At 39.7% G+C, this 12,742-nt stretch overlaps 1 protein-coding gene across 3 annotated transcripts in view; it reads left to right on the plus strand.

The window, feature by feature from the left end:
- Nucleotides 1-1,861: 1,861 nt before the first annotated feature.
- CUL4B (cullin 4B) overlaps nucleotides 1,862-12,742 on the plus strand; it is a 37,782-nt gene continuing 26,901 nt past the window's right edge. The window contains exons 1-3 of one of the 3 annotated variants that reach the window (XM_039221460.1): nucleotides 1,862-2,023; nucleotides 2,777-3,316; nucleotides 5,630-5,745. In XM_039221460.1, coding sequence (XP_039077391.1) covers nucleotides 1,996-2,023; nucleotides 2,777-3,316; nucleotides 5,630-5,745 — 684 coding nt within the window. In that variant the 5' untranslated portion in view covers nucleotides 1,862-1,995. Of the gene's footprint in view, nucleotides 2,024-2,776; nucleotides 3,317-3,553; nucleotides 3,622-5,629; nucleotides 5,746-12,742 lie in introns of those variants that run through there. The other 2 variants (XM_039221461.1, XM_039221462.1) reach the window with 2 other exon arrangements.

Raw genomic sequence — 12,742 nt, forward strand, 5'->3', positions numbered from 1 at the left:
TCTCCCTCTCTCTGACCCTGGCTTGCTCCTTCCTTTCCTTGCTGTCTACCCTAGCCTACAGAGTAGACCAGATTTTTGGCTTTGTGCGCCAGAGGAGGGAAGGAAACATTCTTATTCTACCCTTCAAGGTCTTCCAGCTGGATTAAGAATTAAATTTACATGAGACAGATTAATAGGAAATAAAACCAAAGTTTTATTATGTGGGCACTGAGATACCAAGAAATGACCAAGGCAGGCAGTTCTTATACATTTTAGACAATGAGACAATAAATTTGTGAGGAATTGAGAGAATAAAGAAAACAGTGTTTGAGAGCTTTAATTAAATTAGTAGGGAATTCTAAGCAGAATGTAGGTTGAGGCAGATTAGAAAAATGGTTTCTGCAGCTTTCTTGGCTTTTCTGGTGATGTCTTTTTATTTCTTAGTACAGGGAGCATATTTGCCTTATGTGAGATTTGTTTCTTGCTTTCACGGGGACAGAACACAGTCTGCATGTCCTTGTGCCAGTGGTTTCCCATGTAGCTTCAATTCAAAATAATCAATATGTCATTGTGTTACATTTTGGGTGGCCTGCTTTTAGCCTCTACCCAGGCACCCTTGAGCCTCATTTTCCTTACTTCCAACCAGACATCTTACTTGCTAGCTTCATTGCGCTGTCCATATTTCCATAAATAGGCCAGGCCCTTTCAAAACTCCCTGCTTTGCCCGTTTCCACTGCCCAGAATGCCTTTCACCTTACCCCTCTCTCCTCTTTTGGGCAGTTCCCACTCTGACACCCAGGATAAATAATTCCTCTATGAAACTGATTATTCCAAAATTCATTTCTTGATTCACATGTTTCTGGAGCACTTTGTACATTTGTTATACAACTGTTAGGGAAATTAGTTTTGAAACCGTCTTCCCCTACTCGCTTCCCGATGGCAGGGACCTGATACCGTGTGTGGCATGAAGTCTTTGAGTACATGCTCGTTGCATGTTTCTGCAATTAGAATGATCAACAGGTTGGCAGATCTAGTTTTACTTGACATTGTGCCGCACCCCCCAGTGCCCTCAGGTTAAACAAAAACTCCCAGCAGGAAATTTACAAGGTTTAATATTGCTAATTTAACAAAATTTAGAGGTTTGTTATGAGTAATCCATTTTGAAATTTGGGCTCGGGGAATATATTGGTAGAAAACATTGATTTTTGCCAGTATCATTCTCTTAAAATGTGTTCTTCGAAACAGTGTCTGAATTGAAATTGGTAAAAGTGGCTTTGTTTAGTCCGTAAATTATTGGATTAATGACTGAGGAGGTCGTTGTGAATTGTGTGTGTCGGGGGGGGGGAGGGTTAGTTACCTTCCTGTTTCTTGGACCTTAGAATGCACCCTAACTCTGGCCAGCCATCTTAGAAAATGCTCTTGGAAGGTAAAAAGATTTTACAGCTACATTATTGAAAAAGGTATCAAAACTCAGGCCCTATTCAGTACTGGGTCAGCAGTGTCCTTGTCATAAGAGAAACAATTTATAGCTCAATCGAAGCAAAAACTCCTTTTACTTTGTATCTAAGATCTTTTTCCTTTCCTAGTTTAACGTCAGGACATTCCTCTTTAGCAGCAGGCATAATGCCATGATCATATTTTCCTCCATTTTGGGTTACTTCCCATGCCCTGCAATCCCTCCTTATTCCTTTATCTCTTTCAAAGTTTCCATTCTCCGTTCCCTTACTTTTTACTCCCTCCCTTCCTGTCTTCCTCCTCCTCTTTTTTCCCAGCTAGCTCACCCCGCCCCTCACCGTCACCACCTTCCCTCCCCTTCAGGCTCCTTCCCGCTGCTGCTCCCGCCACCTTCCCCCCACCCCGCCCGCCTCGCGTTCAGAAAGCTCCAATCAGGAGCTCGGGAGTTGTCTCGAAAGCCCGCCCCCTCCTCCCTTTCCACTTCTCTTACCCCCCTTTTCTCCCTCCCCCACCCCCCCCACTCAAGTCCTGCGGACCTGGGGGCTTCGGGATCTGGGCGCTATGAAAAGTGTCTGCCCAGTCACTTCCGGTAAGGGCGCTGCAGCGCGAAGCTTCCCGCGGGACCGTTAAGGAGGGGGTGGGTGTTACCGGCGGACCGGGGGAGGAGAGTGCTGCCAGGGAAGGGGAGCGGGAGAGGGAGGGGGAGGAACAGCGAGAGCAAGAGAAGGAGCACGAGCGTCTTGGGTGCCTTAGCTGCCGCTTTCCCACCGCCTCCCCAGGAGCCAGCACCCCCGCCCCCCGGGCGCCTTGCAGTGCTTCTCTCCACCCCCCACTCCGGAGGACAGACGCCGCCCCTCCCTCGCCGCCGCGTGACCGGAAGTGGCGCCATCTTTAGCCTCTTGTGCTATTGACAATAACAAGTCCCGGTTCTCTCCCCCTCCCCCTCCCCCCCAACCACGGCATCTCCCCTCCCAGAGAGAGGGAGAACTGGAGGAGGAGCTGCAGCTCACAGACTCACTGAGTCGCTCCTGCAGAAAGGGGGGAGAGAGACTGAAAAGCAGGGGAGGGGGACGGCACCGCCGTTACCTGTCTGCCTCCTCATTTGCTCTCCCCCCTCGTTTGGCTCACTCCTGGTGTCAGCCTATCCGCCTTCCCAAACCCTCCCATTCCCCCGGTGTAGCCCCCCCCTTCACTTTCCTTCCCGTCCTCTGTGTTTCTCCTCTCTTTCTTCCCTTCCCCCTCTAGCATTGCCACCTTCTCTCCTACACGCACGCAGGCATATAAACGTAGGTTTTTGATGCTCCTCTGCCTGTTGACCCCGCTATTTTCATGTTTCCAACAGGTTTTTCTTCCCCCAATCCCTCAGCTGCTGCTGCTGCTCAGGAGGTCAGATCTGCCACTGATGGTAATACCAGCACCACTCCGCCCACCTCTGCCAAGAAGAGAAAGTTAAACAGCAGCAGCAGTAGCAGCAGTAATAGTAGTAACGAGAGAGAAGACTTTGATTCCACCTCTTCCTCTTCCACTCCTCCTTTACAACCCAGGGATTCGGCATCCCCTTCAACCTCGTCCTTCTGCTTGGGGGTTTCAGTGGCTACTTCCAGCCACGTACCGATACAGAAGAAGCTGCGTTTTGAAGACACCCTGGAGTTTGTAGGGTTTGATGCGAAGATGGCTGAGGAATCCTCCTCCTCTTCCTCCTCATCTTCACCAACTGCTGCAACATCTCAGCAGCAGCAACTTAAAAATAAGAGTATATTAATTTCTTCTGTGGCTTCGGTGCATCACGCAAACGGCCTAGCCAAATCTTCTACCACCACTTCTAGCTTTGCTAACAGCAAGCCTGGCTCTGCTAAGAAGTTAGTGATCAAGAACTTTAAAGGTAACCAAGGCCAAAATCCATAATCACCTACGAAGGATTTGACACTTGAGCGGTCACGTGCTCTGTTTATGTTAATATATTAAACAGTATAGAGGTGGCCTAATGTTTTATGCATAATCAATGAGGTGGAGGGAGGTCCTTTTTTGGGTGGAGGGTTCATTTTCCGGGGGTGGTTAAGTATCCTTGTGCTGAAGCAGACACCCAGTGTTTCTGTGCAGTATTTTGAGATCTGGCTCAGCTTCTTGTATCTACTCTGTTACCCATTATAATATTGACAATCGGTATGATTGATCCGGATTTTACAGGTGAGAAATTTGTATTCTAAAGAGATTTATTTCAGGTGCATAGTGAGCTTTGGTACTGCTGGGATTTTTATTTTTATTCATCAGTAGGCCACATTCTCTAGTCCCTAGAAATGCAGGTAGCAATGGTGATCTTCTCATGCTAAATCAATGAAGATTTATAGTTAGATTTGTAATGTTGAATATTACATTCTTGAAACCCCTTGTGGAAGCAGTATTTGGAGGAAAATACTTATGATCTCTGCATCTCTTTCCAAAGGTAGTGTTTGGAAGTCAAAAATACTGTGTATACACAGAAGTAGTAACTCTGTACCACTAGTTTAAAGATGGGAACAATTACTACATCTCTTTCTTTTTTCTTCTTCATTAAAATGGATTTTAAAGTACTGACCTGCAGGTCAAATTTAGGAAAATTTGTTCATTTTACATTTGAGATACATGATAGAATTATGAATGCATTAATATATATAAAAATCAACAGATTTTGAATTGAAATACTTTTTTCTGTTAACTGTTTCTCGTTTTCTTAGTTTTTCAATACTCTTAACTGGCAGGTAATAGATGCTAAGGGGTTTATTAAATGGAGAAGTAAATGAATGAACTTAAGTTATATTTATCAGATAAGTGCCTTGTGGCTAAATATTAGTATTCAGAAAATAAGCTTCTTGATGCTTGTGCTTTCAACATTAGTGTGAAAATCAGTTATATGCTCTATTTTGTCTAAAGTAGAGGGTTATAGTGTTTATTTTTAACCTCTTGTTTTCCCTATCACTCCTCTCCCATCCCCAGGTTCTCAAGAGTGTTGTAATCTTTCTGATTTAATAGTAGACCTTTTTGAAGTAAATGTTGAATTGTAATTGACTTATGTGTTCAGTGTTTCACTCCAAGTGTATGGATTTAATAGCCAAGGATTTTTAAGGAGATGAACTTTATCCTTAATTTCATTTGCATACTGGTTTCAGAGATTTTGTTTGGTTTCTTTTTATCTCCCTCTTCAACTAAAACACATTAAGTTATTTGAGTGTTTTAATTAAAAAAATATTCCTTATTGGTTAGTCAAGTTTAAATTAAGGACTGAATTAAGATATTCCTCTCCATCCTGAAAATGCTACATAAGTTCTGGGATCATTTGGATGTTTTAATTTTTTTAAATTTTGCTCATAGATGGAGTTTAAATTAAAACCTGAGTTAAGATGTTTCTTTCCAATTGTAGGAGCTGCATATATTTGTGTGAGTCAAACAGACTTGGGTTAGAATTCCAGTTTTGCCATTGATTAGCTATTGATGACCTTGGGCAAGCCTTACTAAATGAGCCTTCTGGCCTCAGTTTCCTCAGTTGCAAAATAGGGATGATAATACCTTCCTTAGAGCGTTGTTAGGAAGGTTAAGAGGTTTATAAAATACGTGTACATAGTAGATGCTCAGGATTTTAAATCCCAGGTACAAAATGCATGTCGACTGACTTAGGTTTTACATATGATCGAATAAGATCAGGATTGTTATTTTTTAATCTGTGATTCTTAAATTTTTATTTTTTGAAGCAATACAGTCACCAAAAAAAAACCCCTCACCTTTAATTCTAATAGGTGAGTCAAAATGACAAACAATATTCTGGCATTTCAAATTTTATTCTTTATGTTAAGCTTAAATACAGTAGTTGTTTTTTAATTGTTTTATGTTTATTTTTGAGAGAGAGAGCGTGACTAGAGGAAGGGCAGAGACAGAGGGAGACACAGAATCTGAAGCAGGATCCAGGCTCTGAGTTGTCAGCACAGAGCTTGACATGGGGCTCGAACTCACGAACTGCAAGATATGACCGGAGTTGAAGTTGGATGTTTAACCTTCTGAGCCACTCAGGCGCCTCCAGTAGTTACCTTAATGTTTAGATGTAATAATTATAAAGATTACAATTTACTTTTAAAAAGCAGTAATATTATTATTGCACTTTTAATGGATCCTTCCATTACTATATCCTACATATTCTGACATCAACTTTGTATGTATTATCTAGATAAGCCTAAATTACCGGAGAACTACACAGATGAAACATGGCAGAAACTGAAGGAAGCGGTGGAAGCTATCCAGAATAGTACTTCGATTAAGTACAATTTAGAAGAACTCTATCAGGTATGTGTTAATGTGGATAGCCAGATTTGGCTGGCATATATTGAGGTGGGATGTATATGGATTTTACTTTGAAATGAGGCTTTCTGTAGACTCTTGCTTCCCTTCGATTTATAATTTCTTCATTGATTTATGCACTCTTATAATACCACATACTCTGACATTTTGACATAAAACTACAAGTACAGTCATATTGGTGTATATCAGGTTTATTTTTTATTTTTTTCTTTTATTTTTTTCTAATGTTTTATTTATTTCTTTTTTTTTAATTTTTATTTTTTTTAATTTTTATTTTTTTTTTTTGTTTTATTTATTTCTGAGAGAGAGAGAGAGCGTGAACAGGGGAGGGTCAGAGACAGAGGGAGACAACAGAATCTGAAACAGGATCCAGGCTCTGAGCTAGCTGTCAGCACAGAGCCCGACGCGGGGCTCGAACCCATGAACCTTGAGATCATGACGTGAGTCGAAGTTGGATGCTTAACCAACTGAGCCACCCAGGCGCCCCTATCAAGTTTATTTTGTACCCTTCTGATTAGGATTTACAGTGAGGAGTACCTTGGTATAATTAAGGTTTTACCTATAGTGAAATCCTATAGCCTGGATCCCAAAAATATATGGTAACATATCATTCTATTGTGGTACTTCTTGCTAAGTGGCGTTACTTGTCTATAGGAAGGGCCTTAAGAAATGCAGATACTCTATTTTATCCTCCCTCCTTTGTATTAGTAGACTTTTGCCATTTCTTTTTCTTGTTCTCTACATTTGTCTTATCTTCTGGACTGCAAGACCATCCTTAGCCAAAAAAATGAGCAGCCAATTGTAGTCCAGTGACTTCCTCTGAGGTTCAGCTTTGTTTCTCTTGCTTAACAGATGGGTCTATACTTGAAGTTTAAATATACTATTAAGGGCAATTACGGATTTTGACTCCTTACTACTAAGGTATTATATTCCCTACTGTATTTTAGACACAACCACTTCAAGAAGTTACTTTCCATTATAGAGTCAGCAGTTGCATATAAAAAAATTTCAGAATCCAATAGCTTGAGTTTTTTATTTTTAAAATTTTTACGTTTATTTTAAAAGAGAGAGAGAGTACACGTGAACACAGGGGAGAGGCGAGAGAGAGGGAGAAAGAGAATCCCACGCAGTTTCTGTGCTGTCAGCACTTAGCCCGACTTGGGGCTCAAACTCCCCAACCATGAGATTATGACCTGAGCCAAAACCAAGTCAGGATGCGTATCCAAATGAGCCTTCCAGGCACCCCTAGAGGTTTTTATATTGATAAATACCTTGTAAGAAATTAAGTTGGTTCAATTTATCAGAATTTGTAGTTTTCATCTATTGATTTTAGTTGCAGAGGCTGTGTAGTAATGGACAAACCCTAGGTTAGGAGTCAGGAGACAGATTTGGAATCTGGTTTTGGCTGCGATCACCTTTGTGATCTTGAGCAAGAAATTAGACCTCTCTTAACTTCAGTTTGCTCCTCTGCAAAATAGGGGAAAGAAGAACTGTCCTATCTACTTCATGGAACTACTTGTAAGAATCCAGTAAGATGTAGAAAACACCTTGAAGCACTGTGATCTAGAAATATGATGTTATCACCAGTACAACTCTTTCATAAGTCACAGTGTATCTTTTTCACTTGTAATAAGTCAGTTAAGATCACCAGTTTCTGTTGCTATGAAAATCAAATGAGTCAGTGCATGCAAAACAGAACAACATCCAAAACCTACTAATAACGTTGTACAGTATTATAATCATTATGAAGCTATGAAAGTGTCAGGGGTAGTAGTAAGCTATTACTTAAGAATGAGCCCACCTGACCTGGCTTTGTTGGTATACTATACATGTGGCTCCTGAGTTGTACAGTGCTAAAAGTAGAATTAGGGAATTAGAGTTGGAAAGGCCTTAAGAGATCAGATCACGTAGTCCAATAGCTTTTCTTCATATAGTGCAGTTGATAGTCTACAAAGCAGGTTCATCTTTTATTATTTCATTAAAGCATTATAGAAACCTTTTGTGAAGTGGATAGGGGAGTGCTTATTATTCCTCTCTATTGATGAGTTCAGTAATGTGTCCAGACTCAAACTGAGATGCCCAAGTTTCCAGTCCAGTGCCTTTTTACTACTATGCTGCTGCTTCACTAATACACCACAGCACTTTGAATACTCCTGTAGTGCAGTGTTTGAGGCAAATAAACAGTTTTACCTTAGGGAAAAAACTCTTTGTCCTCACAGAGAATTTTTTTTATTCGTGTGCGTATATGGTATTTATTTGGATACGCTGGTGTACAGCATCTTTAGTTTCAATCATGTTACGTATTTTGTATTTATGGTAGGTTGATTGTGATTGCTAACAAAGTCTATTTACTTTGAATATTTTTTTAGAGCTTTTGGGTTCAGAAATATTTTTCTTGGGGCGCCTGGGTGGCTCAGTCGGTTAAGCGTCCAACTTTGGCTCAGGTCATGATCTCATGGTTTGTGGGTTCAAGCCCTATATCAGGCTCTGCACTGAGCCTGCTTTGGATTCGGTCTTCTCTCTCTCTGCCCCTCCCCCGCTAGCGTGGGCACAGGCATATGCACATGCACGCTCTCTCTCAAAATTGAATAAACATTAAGATTTTTCCTGATAAATTGATTCTGTTAAATGTCTTTGTTTCAGGACCTCATGGCTTATATTTTTTCTGTTTTTCCTTTCTTATATTTCAGAATTTTTACCTGCTATTGTTCAATTGCGTTTCTTTAGCCTAAAATCAGTAATACAGTTTTTTAACTCTGCTTTTTCCACAGTATTTTACTGTTTCTGTTGTAATAAATTCAAAAGCATTATTTCTAGCTCTTTTTGTTGTTTTAGACTTTAATTTTATAAATGCTCCTTTGGATCATTCTCAGAAAGTTTATTTTGAGACGTTCAAGTTCACAAAAGGATAAAAAGATAAAAGGAGTAAAATTATTTCATACCATCTGGATTTCAGGTGCTTGTTTAATTTTGACGTTGAAATGTAAAAAGTAGTCTCCTAAAGAGGGGGCAGGGACAGAAAAGGGCAAAAAAAAAAAGTACTCTCCTCAAGTTGAAATTATAGAAGTATGTAGTATTACACCAAGCAAAAGTTCACCAAACCTCTCATTCCCTCATCCTATTCTCTGTCTCTGAAGTAAACGCTTATTTGGCGTATTTTTTCTCAGCATGCAAACTGTTTTAAAGCTTACGCATGGAAGTCCCTAGTGTGGATTGCATGTACTGCTTACCTAAGTTTTTAATTTCTAGAAAAGAACATGTGGTTCTGAGTGCATTTGCAAGAAACAAATGTTTTTTAAAAGTGATTTTAAATGAGAATTGTACTCGAGTTTAAATATTTTTCCTCGACAGACAACCTTGAAATCCCGTTAGTTGTCAGGCAGTGGTTGGTTAATGTTATTTGGTTTGGGGGATTTTCTTTGTTTGCTTATTTTTGATTGTTTACAGATAGGAGTCTGGTTAAGTGCACTGACTTTTGAATTGATCAGCCTGCCTTAGATTAGAGATCTGCCATTCATGATAACTTTGGGCAAGTTACTTCTCTAAGCCTTGTTTTCCTCATTTGCAAAATGGAAGATTAACATTACCTATGTGTCAGGGTTGTTTAGTTGTAAACAAAATACTGCAAAAAACTGCTTATTACAGTGTCTGCTGTTGGTGTCAGTGATGACGATGATAATAAATGAGTCTTTTAAGAAGATCTTTTTTTTTTTTTTTTAAGATTACACTTTATTATACAGCTCTAAAGCTACAAGTTATAAAATTCTAAATCCACACCGGCCCAGAACAGCTGGCTGATAGGTTACATTGCAGATATGTGTCAGTAGACCCCATTAGCCAAATTGAAAAAATAATAGAAAGGAACTCTGTAGGAACAGTGTCCTTTACTTCTCAAGAATATGTCTTGTTTTTTACATGTGGCATCTTTTTTTAAAAATATTTATTTATTTTTGAGAGAGAGTGTGAGTGGGAGAGGCGCAAAGAGAATGGGAGACACAGAATCTGAAGCAGGCTCCAGGCCCTGAGCTGTCAGCACAGAGCCCGATGCGGGGCTCGAATCCATAGACCATGAGCACAAGACCTGTGCCAAAGTCAGACGCTTAACTGACTAAGCCACCCAGGTGCCCCTACATGTGGTATTTTATAATAGTTGGAATTTGGGGTATTTTAAATAATGGGATTATTTTCTTCATGTTGTCAGCCTTGTATATAAGATACTATGTAGTGTTTTAAAATTGGCTACGTTTTTTGGAGCTGGCTGCTTATATATGAAAATGTAACATTTATTCTTAATATAAATGTCTAGCTATTTTAAAGGCAAGTCTAGTCCATACTTTAGTTCTGATGGAAATAATTGGGTTGGGGGGAATGCCTGGGTGGCTCAGTGGATTAAGCATACCACTTTTGATTTCAGCTGAGGTCATGATCTCAAGGTTCGTGGACTTGAGACCCACATCTGGCTCGCTGCTGACAGCGAGGCATCTGCTTCAGATCCTTTGTCCCCATCTCTCTGTGCCCCTCTCCTCCTCATGCTCTCTCAAAAATAAACATTTTAAAAAGTGAAACTACAAATTTTTAGTTCTTGGTAATGTTAGTCTTATTTATATCCTTTTTTTACTAGCTGTAAAAAGATAAATAGGTTCATATCTGGTTTCCTTTCCGTAAGTTCTTAGTTTTTGATATATTTTCAGGATCTTATTTTAGCCATTTTTACTAAATGTAAAAAGATACTTTAGATTTTATTGCTGTATCATTTGTTGAAAACTTGGTGGTGTGTTTTCCTTTCTTCAAATACATGGTTTAGAGAATAAGACCCCTAGGACACCTGCATGGCTCAGTTGGATAAGCGTCCGACTTTGGCTCAGGTCATGATCTCACAGTTCGTGGATTCGAGCCCCGTGTTGGGCTCTGTGCTGACAGCTCAGAGCCTGGAGCCTGCTTCGGATTCTGTGTCTCCCTCTCTCTCTGCCCCTCCCCTGCTCGTGCTCTGTCTCTCTCTGTCTCAAACATAGATAAACAATAAATAAATAAATAAATAAGACCAAATCCATTAGGCCAATGACCAGAATTCAACACCGTGTGGGAATTTAATATCTTTCTTGGTGCCTATCATTGTTAAATCAGAACAATTTCTAGATTTCCTCCCTTACCATGTTTATTTTTGCAGTGTTTATATTTTTTCGTTTAGTCCTCTTAATTTTTTTATTCTAGTCTTAACTGCTCACCGTCATTTCTGTTCCTTCTCTTGCCCCATATGCAATCTTATGTACCTTTGCTGTTTCTTAAATCCTGTATTCCCCAAAGCATCAAATTTCAGGAACTATAGTTTTACATTTTGTTTGCTACATGTTTACAGTTTTTTGGAATGTGTGGTTTTGCTTGTTTCAGACAAACATGTTTTTGATGTGACATGTATGGATTTTGGAGGGGAGGGGCTGAGGTTCAGGGGAGTAAAGGTTAGATCCTTGCTAGAATGTTCTATTTTATATCTGACTACCTTGAAAAAGAATTTAAGGCAGCATATTTAACAGTAACAATTGGGAGCTTTAGTAAAAAGATAATTTTATGTAAGAGACTTATAAAACTATCTAGAATCTGTTTGATATAAATAGTTGAATGTGAAATGAGACCTAAAATAATACTAAATACATTTCTAATAGTTCATTTCAAAGATCTGGAATAAAATAGATCTTATCCCAAACTTTAAGTAGCGATTTAACAGTTTCCTATTCATGTTTCTATCCCAGCACCTAACAGGGTATATAGCACTTAGTAAATAGTTCTTGTTGAATCAGTTACTGCTTACTGTGTACAGAGCTGGACAGATGCCATGGACGTATAAAGATCACTTAGGCCTTGTTCCTAACGTGCTTATATTCAAGTGGGTTCATGAAATGAGTAGTTTGTGACCAGCATTTAAAAAAAAATTTTTTTAATGTTTTAATTTTGAGAGACAGAGCACAAGCAGGGGAGGGGCAGAGAGAGAGGGAGACATAGGAGCCAAAGCAGCCTCTAGGCTCTGAACTGTCAACACAGAGCCCTACAAGGAGCTGGAACTCACTGACCAGACCAGACCTTGAGATCATGACCTGAGCCGAAGTTGGATGCTTAACCTACTGAACCATCTAGGCCCCCACCCCCACCCCACCCCCGCCATGACCAGCATTTTTTTAAAAGACGTGAAATAGAAAATAATCAGAGAACGTCACACATATTAACAATAAGTATAGTTTTCGTGAAATTTTTGTTTAAATTACATAAATTTATGTACAATGGATTGTGACATAACAATGTATTTCTTAACTGTGGCTTGTCAAAAATTTTTGGAAGTCCCTGTTTTAGGCACATGTGACTCCTCCACTCAAACCTTGCTTTAAAAAGTAAGGAAAGCAGAGAATGTTTAGATGATAGTGTGTGTAGAAGATCATAAATAGACATGGGGCTAAAATGGTAAGATTGAGACTTGAATGCCATGCTGAAAAGTGTGGTGGTGGGGAAGATAGGGTTTATCGGGTGAGGCGAAAATTTACATTTTTTTGAGTACTTAATATATTCATCTAGTTCAAAGCCCAAAAAGTATTACAGAGCATATAGGGAAAAGTTTCACTTCCACCCTATCCTCTACCGCCCCCCAACCCAGTTAGTTTTTCTCTCCATAAACACTATTAGTTTGGGGGAAATCTTTCCAGCAGTGTCTCATGTATGTAAAAACAACTGTGTGTGTTTTATTTATTTTGTCTTTTTTATATAAATGGTAGACCATGCACCACATGATTCAGTCCTTTATTTTTTTTTAAGATTAATTTTTTTTTTTTTTAGTTTAGAGAGAGCACATAAGGGGAGGAGAGAGGCAGATGGAGAGAGGGGGAAAATCTTAAGCAGGCTCCCTGCTTAGTGAAAAGCCCAGTGCAGGTCTTTATCCCATGACCCTGGGATCACAACCTGAGCTGAAATCAAGAGTTGGACCCTCAACAACTGACTG

The sequence above is a fragment of the Hyaena hyaena genome, unplaced genomic scaffold, assembly GCF_003009895.1.
Source record: "Hyaena hyaena isolate Hyena2069 unplaced genomic scaffold, ASM300989v1 scaffold_986, whole genome shotgun sequence".
Lineage (NCBI taxonomy): Eukaryota > Metazoa > Chordata > Mammalia > Carnivora > Hyaenidae > Hyaena > Hyaena hyaena.